The sequence below is a fragment of the Sphaeramia orbicularis genome, chromosome 3, assembly GCF_902148855.1.
Source record: "Sphaeramia orbicularis chromosome 3, fSphaOr1.1, whole genome shotgun sequence".
NCBI lineage: Eukaryota > Metazoa > Chordata > Actinopteri > Kurtiformes > Apogonidae > Sphaeramia > Sphaeramia orbicularis.
In genome coordinates, this window is record NC_043959.1 from 11,583,809 (window position 1) to 11,602,324 (window position 18,516).

Below are 18,516 nucleotides of genomic sequence, written 5' to 3' on the forward strand. Positions count from 1 at the left end.
TCAGTGATTCAGTCCAGGGAGGGGATTATGGAAGTAAATCTGTCTCATCAGATTTTGAATTAGAAAAGCCATTGAATTTCCAGCACTGAATTTGGGTTTTTTTTGCACTGAAATTAAGTATCTGAATTTTTTGTCTCTGAATTCAACTATGTTCATAAATTTAGAATAAAAAAATTCAGATGCAAAAAATATTCAGAAGCAAAAGTTCAGATGCAAAAAATTCAGATCACACTTCCGCGCTGACCGTCTTCCTGCATCGGTGTCACATGACCAAGCTAACATAACTCGATTGGCTGGCTGTCGGTTCGACTTGAGATAGAATCGATTGCTTATCCTCGGTGTCCCGGATGTGTGATCGGAATTTTTTGCATCTGAGTTTTTTGCATCTGAATTTTTTGCATCTGAATTTTTCGTATTTGAATATTTTTTATTCTAAATTTATGAACATAGTTAAATTGAGAGACAAAAAAAAGATTCAGATGCTTAATTTCAGTGCAAAAAAATTCAGTGCTAGAAATTCAATGGCTTTTATAATTAAAAATCTGATGAGACAGATGTACTTCCATAGGGGATGTTGCATCGGAGAATAAGCTGTTTGGTTGTGTGTGTGTGTGTGTGTGTGGTGTCTTTTAAATCATTATTGCAACAATCCCTGACTCTTGGTTTTGATGCTGTAAACCATTCAATATTTGACAAAAACAGCAGAAATATGTGAAAACATTTTGGACTTGAAAATTTTTTCTCCCAGAAATTTTTGTATCTGGTTTATCCTACTGAAAAGACTGCCTTATTTTATACAATATTTATACAGTACATCCCACTGTGCAACTGCAACGGACACCTGGAGTTTTTATTGTGACGTAGTGAGAAGGTTGTGTTCAAGTAAATCTCAATATTTTTCTAGGCGATGAATTTTACACTGGATTTGCAGTAAACGATGGCAACCATTCTATTGAATATCTGAATACCTGTGAATGGGACGGCTGCACAGAGAATGTATGCAGAGAACGTATGCAGAGAACGTACACTGTAAAAAAAAAAAAAAAAAAAAATCCCGTAAAAAAACGGTATTATTCCGGCAGCAGGGGTGCTGAAGAAATACTGTAAAATAACAGAAAATAACCATCTCGTAAAAATACGGTAATTTTACATAATTAAAATACAGGTTTTTGCCCTAACTTTACATTAGATTTTGCATTTCTTTTTTGACTTTTTAATGTTTAATGAAGAATATTTTCATGTATTAAAACAATCAAATTACCTATAATTAAATAAATAAATAAATAAATAATTTTCAATGAGACTCAGTTGTACAATCCACTGATAAAAACTTATTTGGACAGTTTATCAGTGCTTATACATGTTATACATTCACAAAAATACATTTATTAAACATTTTTGTTGTGAAACCTCCCGTAATTACACAAGATATTTGTAAATTAACAAACAAGTCTTGTTAAACTTACAGAAGAAATACTTCTTTTACAGTTAATTTTCAGTAATTTTATCTCCTTTTATTATTTTTTTTTACAGTATTAAACTTCAAATTAACAGTTTAATCATAAATAGAAAAGACATTTGTGAAATTAACTGTATTTTTCTTTGAAAAAAGAAAAAATTTCTTTAAAAAAAAATGGAAATGTTTTGGTTATTCACAGAGTTTTTTCATGTTATTTTACATTTGACATGTAAAATCACAGTCTATTTTTGTCATTTCATTGATATTTTCCTGTATTTTAAAAATACAGGAAAAATCTGTAAAATAAACAGTGAAAATTCTGTTAAATTACAGATTTTTTTTTACAGTGTACGCAGAGAACGTATGCAGAGAACACAGTTGTCTATCACTGTCTTGAAGCGCTCTCAGAGGAATCGATCAAACACCCGTTGCTGTTTTTTTGGAAACTTGTCCAACATGCGTCCGTTCAGACCCAGGGCTGAGTTTAGATTCGGATGCTAATACATGTTGAGGTTGTGTCTCATTTTGAATCTTTCCTCTTTCAACAGTATATAAATAAATGCCATCACAGCTAAAGCAGGAGGGGGTTAATAAGACCAATACTGACCAGAGTTATCTTTGTTTCTCTCTTATGGCAAAATTGTAAATTCAATCAGGGGATGTATTTTTTCCTTCTGATTCACATGTTGGTCTGAACGCACGGAAAAAGATTAGAAACTATTCAATGAAAAATAAAATAATGTCAATTATAATGGTGCTGTTTTGTGCAGTGGTTGTGTGTTTTTTGTCTTTTCTGTCTGAGTGTCTCAGTCCTTTACTGTAAAAAAAAAAAAAAAAAGTCCGGAATTTAACTGAATTTTCACTGTTTATTTTACAGATTTTTCCTGTATTTTTAAGATACAGGAAAAGATCAATGAAATGACAAAAATAGACTGTGATTTTATTTGTGAAATGTAAAATTACACGAAAAAAAACTAACTGAATAACCAAGAAATTTAAATTTTTTTAAAGAAATTTTTTTCTTTTTTCACAGAAAAATACAGTTAAAATACATTTGCAAATGTATCATAATTTCACAAATATGTCTTTTCTCTTTATGAGATTAAACTGTCAATTTAAAGTTTAATACTGTAAAAAAAATTAATAAAACAAGATAAAATTACTGACAGTTAACCGTAAAAGAAGTATTTGTTCTGTAAGTTTAACAAGACTCATTTGTTAATTGACAAATATCTTGTGTAATTATGGGAGGTTTCACAACAAAAATGTTGAATAAATGTATTTTTGTGAATGTATAACATGTATAAGCACTGATAAACTGTCAAATACAGTTTTTATCAGTGGATTGTACAACTTCATCTCACTGAAAATTATTTATATATATTTATAGGTAATTTGATTGTTTTTACACATGTGAATATTCTTTATTAGCATTAAAAAAAAAAAAAAAAAAAAAAGCCAAATGTCATGTAAAGTTAGGGCAAAAAACTGTATTTTAATTATGTAAAATCACCATATTTTTATGAGATGGTTATTTTCTGTTATTTTACAGTATTTTTTTGGCACCCCAGCTGCTGGAATAGTACCGTTTTTTTTCTTTCACAGGATTTTGTTTTACAGTGCGCTGGGAGGTAGAATATGTCTCAGCTGGAGTTAACTATGTCCCACCTCTGAGTATTCCAGCTGATCCATGTTGGACACAAACACCAAACATGGAGGCCATAGATCTAAGTCCTGTGTCCTTTGTTAGTGAGGACACATGTGGACTGTGGACACGACACTGTCCTCACAAACACAAACCACATGGAAGAGGCCAAAGGACGGAGGAGCTAATTAGACGATGTGTTTTTTTCCATTGCGAACTTGCACACTGTGCACCGCCATTGTTGTGTTGACATCACTTTGTAGTTCTCGGTGAGGTGGGGGTCCTTCTATGTGTCCCCACTTGGACAGATGTCAGACACTTCCCATCTCCCAGCATTGTGGACTGCAGCATCAGAACATGTATTTATTTATTTTTTTTTAAATTTCAACAATGAACAATTGAATAGTATATATACATAATAGTATACATCAAAAAAGGGTAGAAAATTTCACAAGTCACAATATATTTTACATTTCAAATATATAGAAACACATGTAAGTAATATATATATATTAATATATATATATATATGTATATGTATGTATATGTGTGTATATGTATATATACATGCATAAAAATGGTATGAATAGAAATTATACAAATTAAATAAGATCATACACTTAACATAATTTTTTGATTTTTGCTTTCGAATTTATGATGTTCTTTAAATTGTCTAACTAATTGGAGAAAAGGGCTTTAAAAACAGTAATGTTTGGACGCTGGTGTGCAAATTTAGTGCAATGAATGTGAAATTTGGCAAAAATAGCTAGAAGGTTGATATATCTTTTTTCTGGATTTATTTTATCAGTTTGTGAAATGTGTGCCAAATTAAATATGTTGCATCAGAACATGTAGGTGTTACAGGCTGCACATGGCCTTACGTTTTGTTTTGTTGTTTTTTTTTATTGCAGCTTTAATTTTGTCTTTAAATGAAATATTTAGATATACAAAACATATAAATTTTGAACATCAAGATGTCAAAAAAAAAAATCATTTGAACTAATAAATTAGAAAAAAATGCATAGATTTAAAGACACAAAGCAGAACTGACAAATAATAGTATCAAAAAATATCTAACAAAAATAAATAGATGCATCAGACAGTTCAGTCTATTTTAAAGAATTCTTTCTGAATTGCCAGGGTGCTAGTGATTTTTTTTTTTTTTTTTTTGTTAAAGATGAATTCTAAAGATTTAACATATTTTTAAAATTCCATCAGAAAGACATTAAAATTTGGATGTGTTTTGGTATATTTATTTTTGTGTATATGAAAATTTCCAAATAAAACAGAACATGCAGGCGCTACAGGCTGCACATGGCCTTACGTAACATCAAAACAGCCCTGCTTGCTGACGTCAGACTGTGCGACATGACATCAGAGGGAAGCGCCGGTGCTGGATGGACCAGAGCAGATTGATGGCTGCAGCCGTTGAGCGTTTACAGAATTAGAGATTAGTTTGAATTTGACTGCGGATTTCGTGGAGTGGTGCTATGTCTTCGGGAATGACCGGACAAACACCGTAAGTCTGTGAAGTTAGTTGAAAACAGACTTCAATCATCTGTCCCAGTTTAAGGGTCGAAGCGAGCCCGCCGAACTACCCCTAGCTTCTGTAGCTAACAGCCCAACAGTCACAGAGGTTAGCATTAACATTAGCCCATTTAGCCAACTGGGTCTGGGTCCTAAACAGAAGCATGGATGGGGCTGTAGCCTTTCTTTACTTGTATTGTGACTTAAAAGACCATGTTGAACTCCTTCATTAGTTCATGTCGGCTTATCCACACCACATACAGCTGAAGTTGTGACACTAGCTGTCTGTTAGTTGGCTCATTAGCTTCAGTTTCAGTGAAGCTAAAGCTAATGGTGTTTCCACTTAAAGCAGGTTCATTAGATACAGAAAACACGAGAGGGTCAGTATTAATGACAGGACTCGTTAAGCCATTATTGAACTTTTTATAACTGAAGGTTTCCTGTCTATGGTCGATAACATATGGGCTTTTTTGTCTGCTTTTAATTGTATCTTGCAGTATTGTTGTTAACAGGGATGCATCGATACCGATGCGAGTATCGGGCATCGGCTCCGATACTCAGTGTGTGTACTCGTATTCGAACTCTGCAGCAGGTACGCGGCGGTGGAATAATATGTGGGGAGAGTGGAAATTTTTCAAAATAAATGACGGTGATAAAAGTAACGCTGACTGCAAGTAATGTTAAAGACAGACGGATACAGATGTAGCGTTCTGTCTGTCCTCTGCGTACATTCCATCCGTTTTCCAGGTGCTGGCGAATGCTACCCAGTTGGAGAATACCACCGGGAGTACGAAGCGGTGCGGACCGCCGCCAGCGGAAGTGAAAACGAAACTTATCACTCGTTTCTCTTCCTGCTGAAGCTAAGCTTTTAAACCTTACCAGTGAAAACGCTGCAATATTAGTATCACATTAGTGTTACCTCTGTCGTCTCTATGTTTGTTATTACTGACTTTCTTTTTCTTGTTTTCAAAAAACTTTACTCTTCTTCGTGGTATTTGTCCAGTATGGTTAATTAAGAGCAGCGCCCCCTGGTGGATTAATTGAGAAACGCTCATTCCAGCACATTAAATGTCAGTAGCAGCACTTTTTTTCCAGTCAGACTAATGACAACGACAATAAAGCACATTTACAAAAGGAACTAAGAACTGGAATTAGGGGTCGGTGTTAACACAAAATTTTTCAGTTACCCACTTCAAAATATGTACCTGTCCTTTCTGACTATGAAAAAGTACAAATTCATGAAATTGCTCAAAGCTAACCCCCCTGTACATACCCACTGAAGTTATGACACCTGTAAAAATCCATTTTTTTCAGGCATTTGATGAACTTTAATAATACAAATGTAAATTGAATCACAAAAATCACAAAATATGTGAGTTCATCATCTGGCTGTGTGATCGTAGCTGTGGATGATAGGCGACGCCTTTTTGGTCCATGACTTGCAGCTGGAACAGGAGCTTCATTGCAGGAGCTCTGGGAGCTCAGAACATCTGATTCAACTTCTGTGGTTTCATCAGCTGAAGCCTCACTATCTTCAAACGAAGCTACAGGTTGATTCATCTCCCTCTCCTTTTCTGCTTCATCACGCATTCTATCTAGAGTGTCCATATCTTTCTTTTGACGTTCCATAGTTTTTTGCCATTTTTTGTCCACAAAGTCATCACAGTACATTTTTCTCTTATCCTTCTGGTCAGCAAGAAAAGCCCACTCCATATCACTCATCTTCACACCATGTCTAAGTTCAAGCTGTTTACGAACTGCTGGATCCTGACAGAAGATATCAAACATCTCATTTGCTTTCTCGCTGAATGCTGCAACTCGCTTGATGAAATTGTCATTTTGCCTGCTTTTCCTGGTCTGAATGAGGCATGTGTCACCATAAAGTTTTAAGATATGATTCTTTATATGTCTGGTGTGAATTGTGTAGAGATTACAGAAGAGCCAGTGCTCTTGAAGCAGTTCTGCTACCAACTGGGCTGCATCAACTCTGGACCGCTGAGCTTGGCCTGCTTGCTTCGGGCGTAAAAGATACAGCATGTTTTGGATAATGTCCTTGCCAGTAGGAAGCATTCCATGTGGAAACTCGGGTTTCTGGAGATAATCCACAGCACCTAGAGTCTTTTTGGCATGAGACCTTGTAAATGACATGCTTGTACTAGTTGTAGCCATTATTCACCTGAAAATAAGAAACTGTTAGCATACATCATATTACAGGTTCAAAATATTGTCATATTTTAGGTCAAAATACACATATTTTGGGCTAATATTCCAATGTACGGCTTCATGTGGATGCACATGAAGCAATAAAATGTTTTTCAGGATGATTAGATAAATCAGGTTTGACTATTATGTGTGAAAAATAAAGACACCATAAGCAAAATGACAATTTTCTATGCGCAAACAATGTTCCGAACTTCAGAGGGTATGTACAGGGGGGTTATCCTGGACTGATTATCCAAAATTTGGTATTTTCTTTTTCAAATGGACCTTCTCCATATTTTATGGGGGGTACATCTATGCTATCTACGATTTTGCAAAATAACAACCCCCCCTACTGGAATGAGATTATTAAGTACTCGTGTCAGTACTCGGTATCTGCAAGTACTAAAATGTAAGTACTCGTACTTAGTCTGGAAAAAAGTGGTACCGGTGCATCCCTAATTGTTAATGTTGTTTTGTTTGACTGTTGAGTGTTCTTAAGACAGAAATGTAAGGGTGGATCACGTTGTTTTTATGCTTGTAAATGGATACTGTATGTCTGTTTGGAATGGGAGGACCCCAGGAAGAGTAGCTAATGGGGATCCTAATAAATAAATTAATAAATAAAGTCGGTAGGTTTAGAGAAACAGCGGCATAATGTCCAAGATTAAAGAGGATTCAGTTACTTCACTGAGGTTCACCAGTTTATGGGCTACACACCAAGGTTCTAATAGTTTTGGATTTTTCATTCTAGTTAAGTTTTATTTAGTTTGGACGTTTTTTTCTCTAATTAAGTTCATTTTAATTCATTTTTAGAGTAGGTTTGATCGTTTTTATTAGTTTTCATTGTTTTTTTAAATGCTTAGTTTTAGTTTTTTTTTAATATCTTTTCTCTTCTTCTCCGTCGTATTAAAATAAATCCCAGACAGGACTCTGCTGCTTTCTCCCAACTTTAGTCTCCATGTTTCCAGGTAGAGTGGGGACCAGAAGACTGGAGACCACAAGTGACAGACCGTCAAATGTCATATGGTGCCAGCAGATAAAATTGCTCGAGGAAAATAAATCGATTTAGTATCAATCGGACATTGACAAAGATGAAAACGAAGGGAATTTTATCCATAATTTTATCCGTTTTAGTTAGTTTTGTAAACACACAATACAGTTTCAGTTAGTTATCATTTTTTTCTTTCAGTCATAGTTTTTATTTATTTCAGTTAACGAAAATGTTTTTACAATTCTAGTTTTGGTCATTTCGTTAGTTTTCGTTAACGATAAAAACCTTGCAACACACAGTTCAACTATTTCAGAAACTAAAGCTACAGGACGGTGAATAAATGTACTTTTGCCTGAACTAACCTATTATTAATCAGTTTGTCACATCTGTTTTAGTCAAGGGTGATATGTCTGTATTTATGTGGAAAGTATTGCTTCAAATTGTGGCTAATTTATATTAAATAAAATACTGTTTATTGAAAACAGTTCTGAAATAAAACAATCTAGTGTTATTGGTAAAATGTACTGAAAGTAGTAAGAGTAAATTGATGTGTATGTGACTGTAAGTTTAGGCGGAACAGGTTTGTAGGGGTGTGGTTATGGATAATCACAATCTTATGTTGACCAGGACATGCCCCATAGGAGACCAGGACATGTCCTGTAGGAGACCAGAGGACATGACCTGGTCTCCTATAGGACATGTCCCGTAGGAGACCAGAGGACATGACCTGGTCTCCTGTGGGACGTGTCCTCTGGTCCTGTGTTCAGTCAGATGCCTGCTCACCATCCTTCCACTGAACATGTCCTCTGGTCTCCTCTGGGACATATCATTTGGTCTCCTATAGGACATGTCCTGTGGCCTCCTATAGGACATGTCTTCTGGTCTCCTGTAGGACATGGCCTCTGGTCTCCTCTGGGACATGTCTTCTGGTCTCCTATAGGACATGTCCTCTGCTCCCCATCCTTCCACTGAATCTGATCTGTTGCTTGTTTTCCTGTGTTTTTCTTTTTGCCCCAGTTGCCTCTCCAGTCGATGGGACATGTCCTCTGGTCTCCTGTGGGACATGTCCTCTGGTCCCCATCCTTCCATTGAATCTGACCTGTTTCTTCTTTTCCGGTGTGTTTCTTTTGGTCCCAGTTGCCTCTCCAGTCGATGGGATCAGCCTGCCCAGCCCAAACAGGGTGTAGACCTGACACCACAGAGGGGGGGTGAAAATGCAGCCCACCCTGTGTCTTCTTTATCTGGTGTTGTGAGTACGACTGCTGCAGATGGTTCTGTTTCCCAGCCGGTCCGAACCGAAGCAGAACCCTTGGTACCTGGAGCAGACAGACCAGCGCCTCCAGGTGGTGTTGAAATGGCTGCAGCTATGGCGGCCAAAATCAACGCCATGTTAATGGCCAAAGGAAAGCTGCTGACCCCTCCCCCTTTACTGGCAAAGGTGATTCCAATGGAACACATACACATTCCAATTTGCACTAGTGTGGAGTCTGTGGAGAACTCATACTGTTGTTGTTTTTTCTGCCGGTGGTCCGTTTCAGAGCCCTCCTGTAATACCAGTGCCAGTGAGCACAGAGGACATGGTGGTCACAGAGGTGGACATTAATGATGTCCCCCTGAACTGTAGAGACCTGCTGACCAAAGGCAAAACACAGGAGGAGGTAGGAGGAGGTGTCTGTGTGTGCGTGCGTGTGTGTGTGCGTACGCGCGCGCAAGAGAGAGAGAATTAGGGCTGAGTATCATGGCCAATTTCCTTAATCGATTCAATTTCGATTCATAAGTTTCTGAATTGATTAATTGTGATTCGATTCAGTATTAATTGATTGATTCAGATTCATTTAGTGATACCAAAGTATAATTTTGAGTTGTAACTTGATTATTTGACTACAGCAGCCATGCAACACAGAATCAATATTGACATTAGAAAGGAAATAAATCTGACATTTCATCAGTAAACAGATGAATCTGCTCTTAAATAGTGAACAGGACACAAACATGTCCATGTTTTTATTAGGGATGTAAACAATTAATCGACTCTCGATTAATTGTCGATAAGAATTTGCTCGATTAAATTATTGATTGTCAGTTAATTGCCCTTGTCCACCTGTCCACACCTGTCCGAAGGCTGACGGTTTGTCTGCGCTGTGACACCGCGGCTGGGATAGCCGGTCATCAAACCGGATCATGGCGTTGATGAGTTAGAATCACTTGAGGGACATGGTGGAGCAACACACAGACCGACCAGTCTGTCTGTGGCAGTGGTGCACTCCCGAATAAATACACAAATGCGGAGTCGTATCAGATCGGAGCGCTTTCCCTGGAGGTTGGTCTAGTCCACGGTCAGTGAGACAGAAGTTGAAAACATCCTCCAGGCTCCTCATGCAGGCCACAGGTTTGTGAAGCTTCACGGGGTAGGGAAAAGATGAATGAGTGAAAAGTTTTACTTTCACTTCTGCGGGGGCCATGGACTGCACCGCCCAATACTGGGCGGAAAGTGATGTATGCACGTGCACGGTTACCAACAAACACGCACGCTTCCCCTGGCCGAACTGCACATGTGTTGCTGAAGTACCCCCTGACGAAACGCACGCGCGTGCACCCCCCCATTACAGACCGCCACACCGACAGATGAATTCCACAGGAAACACTGACTGTATCCAGTGGTTCAATAAATCAATCATTAAGGAATATGACATGCTTTTTTCATGAAGTATATAAACAGTATTTAGCTTTTATTCTTATAGACCGTATTGAAAGAGAAATTCAGGTTCTCAGGAAAATTGCCACTTATCAATCGTTAATCTATCAGTAAGGTCAACCAACTAATGATTAATGGATTAATCGATAATTTGCATCCCTAGTTTCTACAGTGGATCAGAGTGGACTTCTACATTATCTTTATTCTATTTTATACCTGATACTTCCAGCCTTAAGGCACATTACTATCACCTTGGGGCACTGACACCAGTTTGGCCCCCCTGAAACAGAATCATGTTGGGCCTTTGGTACAAGAAACTCACTGGAGGAGGAGGGTAGGCGGAGCTTCGTGATTTCCGCTTTACTATTCCTCTAACTCTGCCCTCAGCCACAGGTGATCCAAGTTCATATTTCTAGAATGACTGGCTTCTGCGACCCGCCTCGGCCAGCCAGTTCCTCCGCATTACGGGCTCGAGTTTGAGGCTGGTAGGACCTCCCACTGAGGGGTTTTCCCCATCCTTCCTCCACGTTCCTCCTGCACCAGAACCGTCGCAAGCACGACCAAGACGCAACTGGCTGCGCTTCCACGTCGGTGGTTTCTGGGTCATTTACTCGTGGTCCTGCTCTGAAAAATGAATCTCATCCACCATTAATCGATTACGTAAAATGAAAAAGAAATCGATCCAAAATCGATTAAAACGATTTTTTTACCCAGCACTTAGTGTGAACTGTAGAGACCTACTGACCAAAGGCAAAACACTGGTGGAGGTAGGAGGAGGTGTGTGTGTGTGTGTGTGTGTTACTTCACAGGTGTCTTCTGTATTTCCAGATTCGTCAGTTCAGTGGGGCCGTCGTCTCCACCAAAGGTCATTACATGACAGAGGCTGAAAAAGGAACAGGACCAGGGTATGTGTGAACCCTCTGCTTCATGTCCAGTGGCTCTGTTGGCCTGTCCATCCCAGCTGTTGGACATTCATTGCAGTTGTGTTCTTTCCTCTTAGCCAAAGGCCTTTGTATCTGCATGTCCAGGGGAAGACCCAGGAGCAGGTCAACAGTAAGTGCACTGCATCTGTTCTGTTCCAGCTTCACTTCCACCACTGGCTTCATTTATTCTAATGGAGCTGAGTGACTAAACTCTGATCATTAGGACGTCATTAAAAGGTTTTACCATGTAATTTTCACATTACATTGTTGACATTTGCATTCGAGCTCAAAAACTATGATTATTGCAATAAAATCTTATATCACAATAAATATTTTATTTATTTGCACTTCATAAAACAGCAAGAGAAAATGTAAAAAAAACAAAACATTCTAACAAGTAACATCATTGTGCAGGAGAGGTTAGAAGCCAAAAAAGGCTTATATGAATACCTCCACCGGAAATGAACAATACACAGGAAAAAAAAAAAGAAAAAAGAATTAAAAATACAATATAACTGAACTAATAAACTAAAGTAAAAACAATAAAAATGCAAATCACATTACATATCAAATACATATAGAGCCATACATTTTTTCATCAATTCCAGTCCTTTTCAGATGTTTTTTAAACAATGATAAAGAAGATATGGATTGAAGGTCAAGTGGTAGATTATTCCACAGATTTGGTCCGCCATATTTCAGAGAACACTGACAGAAGTTCGACAGTACAGAAGATAACATTAGCTAGAATATCATGTGGGATAATTATGAATAACAAGATATGATTGATCCTAATAATTTTGAACATTTTTTCCTCTAGATTTCTGAAAGTTTCTGACCATACAGAGTCCTTTTAACTATGAATACCTGTCTTTAATGTTGGGTTTCATGTTGTTGAATAACAAATTAAAGGTTTCGCCAGTTTTCTTCATTTCAGTGGAACTCAGACGTCATTGACTGTAGGTGTGTGTGTTTTTGTCATGTCACTTGTTTTGTTATTTATGACTTTTATCTCTTAACTTTATTTTTGTCTTGTTTATGTAAAATCAAAACTGCAAATTGCAGGTTGTTTTTTTCTTTTGAAATGTTGTTTTATTGATATTAGTTATGACATAGATGAACTTCAAAACTGGACCTAATTATCAACACTGACATTTCTTGTTATACTTAAACATGGTTGACATATAGGATCCTTTTTGTCCTGGTGGTCCAGCTCTTGTGTGTGTGGTTGTTGTGAACAGTTTACAGTAGGACCTGTGCGGCTGCTTTCCAACATTACCGACTGCTTTTCCACCTTTAGAAGCTGTGATGAGAATAAAAGAACTCATCTCTGAGGATCTACTGAAGGCGTCAGCAGCGTCAGGGGGTCAACAGGTTCCTGTGATGCCTCCGCTGACGCTGTACCCTCAGCCCCCCCGGCCCGTCCCCCCCCCCCCATGCCCACGGATGCCTACCACCAGCCCAGTGCCGGGTCAGGGACATCGACCTGCCGCTCCTCATTCAGGAGTAAGTAGATGGAGATGAATTGTGAATTCATGTCATTCAATTGTGAATTGGGATTGGGCCCAGCATTTCTTCAGTAAAAGGTTTGATATTTGGAGGTTAAGAAAGTGAGGTAAATGAAGACCATGTTACCTTCACTGATACCCACCTCCCACATGAACCAGCAGAGAGAACATCCACAGTCTGACAGTCCAAGGCTGGGATCACTGCGTCTGCTCACAAAGCCAAACCAGTCCAAACTGGGATCACTGCGTCTGCTCAACAAGCCAAACCAGTCCAAACTGGGATCACTGCGTCTGCTCACGAAGCCAAACCAGTCCAAACCAGGTTTTACCATAAACCATAGGTGTCAAACATGTGGCCCGGGGGCCAAATCCGGCCCACCAAAGGGTCCAGTCTGGCCCATCGGATGAAAAGTGCAAAAATTCCACAGATTCATTTTGGTTCAGGTTCCACATACAGACCAGTATGATCTGAAGTAAAATATCCTACACAAAAATAATGACTCCATATTTTCTTCTCAGTTTGATGAGAAGAAAATATTACAATATTTATGGGGCCATTATTGTAGCAATATTATTTGCAAATGCGTGTGGAGAGTTGAGTGTCCGTATTTCAATCTGTCTGTGCGCAGTCGGATTTACAAATGCGTAAATGAATCTGTAAATGCGTGATGAGATTTGTGTGTCCGCATCTCAATCTGTCTGTGCGCAGTCAGATTTGCAAATGTGTAAATGAATCTGTAAATGCGTGATGAGATTTGTGTGTCTGTACAACAATCTGCAAATGTGTAAAACAACTTGTGTGTGTGTGTAATCAGATTTGAAAAGTCAAAGTATTTTCACTACAAGACCCAGAAATACAGACAAATCATTGGTTACAAGTCAAGCGGTTTCTCGATTGGCTGTCTTTACACACGTGAATTTTGCTACACTTCTGCCGTGACAGATCCACAAATGCGCAGCAGGATTTGTCTGTAAAACCAGGGTTTGCGTGCCTGGGCTCAGGCTGCCCTGGGCTCAGGCTCACAGGCTCCCTCCTTCCGGCTGCGTTTGGCTTTGCTCGTTCTTGTACCTGACGTGAGTTTACGCGAGTTGTGCTTGCAAGGTTCACCAACTGCCACTAAAAATCAAAGAAGAAGATTCACCTAAGCGACTTACCCATGGATTATTCGTAGCCCCAAATGTCTGACCCCCAAATGTCTGACCCGTCTCGTCGTTTGCAGCCATCTTTCCTTGCCCAGGTGAATCATCATCTTCTTCGATTTTTAGTGGCAGTTAGTGAACCTTGCAAGCACAACTCACGTAAACTCACGTCAGGTACAAGAACGAGCAAAGCCGAACGCAGCCGGAATGAGGGAGCCTGTGAGCCTGAGCCCAGGGCAGCCTGAGCCCAGGCACGCAAACCCTGGTTTTACAGACAAATCCCGCTACGCATTTGTGGATCTGTCACGGCAGAAGTGTAGCAAAATTCACGTGTGTAAAGAGAGCCAGTCGAGAAGCCGCTTGACTTGTAACCAATGATTTGTCTGTATTTCTGGGTCTTGTAGTGAAAATACTTTGACTTTTCAAATCTGATAACACACACACAAGTTGTTTTACACATTTGCAGATTGTTGTACAGACACACAAATCTCATCATGCATTTACAGATTCATTTACACATTTGCAAATCCGACTGCACACAGACAGATTGAAATACGGACACTCAACTTTCCACATGCATTTGCAAATAATATTGCTACAATAATGGCCCCATAAATATGTCTATAAATAATGACAACTTCAAATTGTTACCTCCTCCAGGAGGTATTGTGATCACTTTGCTTTGTGTTTGTTTGTTTGCTTGTTTGTTTATAAGCAACTTTAGGGGAAAACTATTCCAACCATCTTTACCAAATTGTGCCCACAGATAGGCTTAGGCCCTGGGACGAACCCATTAAATTTTGGGCCAAGTAGGCCAAAGTTCAAGGTCACAGCAAGGTCACAAAATCTCAAATTTTCCTATCTCTCATCATTGAGCAATTTTCTAAAATTGATAAAAAATTCAAAATGACTCCGATTAGCCTCCAATTTGATACACCCGTAGCTTATAACAATATCTTGAATCTGACACAAAATTGTCCACATCCACTGTGGAATGTGGACTCTGTGAATATTTCAATTTAACATTGAAAATCCCATTTACCACACATTTTTCTTTTACATATGTTTCTATCTGGTCACCTCCACCAAGGAGGTTATGTTTTTGCCAGGGTTTGTTTGTTTGCTTGTTGGTTAGTTAACAAGATAACTCAAAAAGTTATGGACGGATTTTCATGAAATTTTCAGGAAATGTTGATACTGGCACAAGGAAGAAATGATTAAATTTTGGTGGTGATCCGGGGCGGGGGGGCAGATCTGTCTTGGCAAAGGTCTACTCTCTCTGAGTGCTTTTCTAGTTGTCTTTGTTTTAGTACAAAAATACCCATTAAATTATGAAAATATTTACATTTCCAAACTATCCTGAAACAATAAATTGTGAACAACCTGAACAAATATGAACAACCTGAAATGTCTAAAGAAAATTCAGCGCAATTTGAACTATTTTCTGCCTGTTCCTCAGTGTTTAGTGTCTTTGTAGATCTGATCCATAGTGCACATGTAGAAATGATAAAATGAGAAATAATATTGTTAAAATTGCTCTTATTTTTCTTAAGAAATTTCAATTTTTTCAGGTTATTCACATCTTTTTTGTTTGAATAGCTTATAGAAGTAAGTATTTTCATAATTTAATGGGTTTTTTTGCACTAAAACACAGACAAAAATTTGTAGTTGACATTATTTATAGGTTATTCTGTTATTATTTTATTGGTCCGACCCCCTGGAGATCAAATCAGGCTGAATGTGGAACCTGAAAGAACATGAGTTTGAGACCTCTGCTATAAACCAACCCATGTGTTCATTCAACCACACTTTTCCTCTTTCTCAGAGTTTTGTTCACACAAAGATTTTTGTGGGCATGGACCAAGCATTGCCTTCGTTTAATGTGAATGAGAAGGTGGAGGGTCCAGGGGGTTCGTATCTGAGCCACATCCAGACTGAGACCGGGGCTCGAGTCTTCCTCCGGGGAAAAGGATCCGGATACATCGAACAAGCGTCCAAACGAGAGTCCTTTGAGCCTCTTTACGTCTACATCAGGTAACGGCACTAGACTCTAAAATGACAGTAAACCTCATGTTTTCAAAGGTGTGTTGGGAGACTAATCAACTTAAAACTCAAATAATTGATTAAAAAAAAAAAAAAACGAATGAAATAATTGGCGAACATTCAAGTATTAACCCTTAGTGGTCTGACCCTATTTTGTCCGTTTTTCAGTCCTTTTGATTTTGCCTTTATATACTATATAAACAAATGTTTACTATACCCATGTTTGGGATCTGTTTTTTTAGCATAACTTCATCTATACCATCTGTTTATTATTTTTTCACTTTAACCTACTATAAAAACATAAAAGGCTAGAAAACATAAAAAAAATATATAAAATCCAATTTGAAAATGTATATAATTTATTGCATAAATAACACAGAGATGCTTAACAAACCTTTTCAAAGACTTTAAAAGTCAATATTGGTTCCAAATACTAGGTATATAAAATTTAAATTGTAATAAATTAAAACTGTACTCAAATATTTGACATAAAAGCAGATCCTTACATTGGGTTTTTTCCCCTAAAAGTGCGGTAATCAAACACGGTTATCATGATATCCATCCATCCATTATCTTCCGCTTCATCCGGGGCCGGGTCGCAGGGGCAACAATCTAAGCAGGGACGCCCAGACTTCCCTCTCCCCAGACACCTCCTCCAGCTCTTCCGGGGGGACCCCAAGGCGTTCCCAGGCCAGCCGAGAGACATAGTCTCTCCAGCGTGTCCAAGGTCTTCCCCGAGGTCTCCTCCCGGTGGGACATGCCCGGAACACCTCCCCAGGGAGGCATCCAGGAGGCATCCGAAACTGATGCCCGAGCCACCTCAGCTGGCCCCTCTCGACGCGGAGGAGCAGCGGCTCTACTCCGAGCTCCTCCCTGGTGGTGGTTATCATGATAATTAGAATTTAAACGGTAATACTAACCATCTGCAATTTTACCGCCGTTTATCGTTATACCGGTAATTGTTACATCCCTATTCTAGATGTGGTCGTTTTTTATGCTGTTGTGTATTCGTACATGCAGTTCCACATTTGTCCAGCAGTCACCGCCAAAGTGTTGAGTTCATCAATGTGATTATAAGGATATTGGATTAAAAATGACTAATATCTGAGAAAATATTGGTCTGATCAACTTACTGTTTACACTAGTCTGTTCACTGAGTAAAAATACAGAAGGATGACAAACTGGCCCCTTTGGCTTTTAAAATATAGATGACTATTCAAGCTCACATTAGTATTCACAGTAAATATTAATATTCCTATAGCAGTATTTATATAAAACCTCAGTTGTCAGTTACTCAGGTCTCCATGACACACAGTGGTTGAAGCATAAACTGGTGTGGGTTTGACAGAAGTGCGTGTCTTTAACCTCCTCAGACCCAGGAAATGTCAGCAAAGTACCAACTTTTTTTTGTTTTTTTATTGAATAAGTGCCCATATTGCAGTGGTTTCCAACCTTTTTTGACTCCAGACCCCAGTTTAACATCACAAATTTCAGGCGACCACAGACATGCAAAACGGAGACATTTTATTTTGCTAAAATTAATTTGGTTTTGATCGTGTAATAGTTTGCTATAATATGTTGCAAATAAAAGTTAATTTTAGACAAAATTTAGAATATATAATGTAAATTTTTATTAGTGAGGTTTAATTATTTTTTTTATATAAATTATTAGAAATTTCAGGCGACCCCAGACATTCAAAACAGAGACATTTTATTTGTCAAAATTTATTTTTGATCGTGTAATAGTTTGCCATAATATGTTGCAAATAAACGTTAATTTTAGGCAACATTTAGGCTATATAATGTAAATTTTTATTAGTAAGTTTTCATTTTTTATCAATTACTAGAAATTCCAGGCGACCCCACGTGCGGTCCCAACCCCAAGGTTAAAAAACACTGCTGTATTGGAAACATCATGATACGACAGTTTTTTCAGATGCAGTTTTTAAAATTTTTATGGAATGTCCTTTGTGGTGGACAGTTTTCTTTTTTTTTGTATAAACTTGTGAAACTCTTGTCCACAAATGTGAACAGAAAACCCAAAGCTGGGTCTGATGAGGATAAATTAAACTGGGCTTTAGATTAGTTTGGTGTATGTGAATTCTTTGAATGATCCTCCCATATTGAATCATCAACTCGTACTTGAAGCATTTCAGTCCAAACTTCACAGACCCTCTGGTTCTTTTTTTTTTCTTGGTGTTTTAATGGTAGTCCTTTTGTGTTGCAGTCACCCAAATGCAGCCGGACTGGAGGCAGCAAAGAAGCTGACTGAGAGTCTGCTGGAAACTGTAAGTGGACCACAAGGAGGTCTGAGAAGGTGACCCTATGAAAGAATGGGGGGGGTCACCCCATGAAAGCATGTAGTTAAGGGAGTAGGTTTGAG

The 18,516-nt window shown here is 38.4% G+C and overlaps 1 protein-coding gene and 1 long non-coding RNA gene across 2 annotated transcripts in view; both read left to right on the forward strand.

The window, feature by feature from the left end:
- The first annotated feature begins 436 nt into the window (after positions 1-436).
- Positions 437-2,216, forward strand: LOC115417021 (uncharacterized). Its single transcript, XR_003935072.1, has 2 exons — positions 437-1,022; positions 1,807-2,216. It is a non-coding gene; the product is annotated as an uncharacterized LOC115417021 (long non-coding RNA).
- A 2,268-nt stretch (positions 2,217-4,484) lies between these two features.
- LOC115417000 (KH homology domain-containing protein 4-like) overlaps positions 4,485-18,516 on the forward strand; it is a 29,332-nt gene continuing 15,300 nt past the window's right edge. Inside the window, exons 1-8 of the mRNA XM_030130911.1 lie at positions 4,485-4,623; positions 8,962-9,262; positions 9,363-9,482; positions 11,348-11,424; positions 11,520-11,572; positions 12,743-12,948; positions 15,916-16,124; positions 18,361-18,421. Of these exons, the coding sequence (XP_029986771.1) occupies positions 4,595-4,623; positions 8,962-9,262; positions 9,363-9,482; positions 11,348-11,424; positions 11,520-11,572; positions 12,743-12,948; positions 15,916-16,124; positions 18,361-18,421 (1,056 nt within the window). The 5' untranslated portion in view covers positions 4,485-4,594. The remainder of the gene's footprint in view (positions 4,624-8,961; positions 9,263-9,362; positions 9,483-11,347; positions 11,425-11,519; positions 11,573-12,742; positions 12,949-15,915; positions 16,125-18,360; positions 18,422-18,516) is intronic.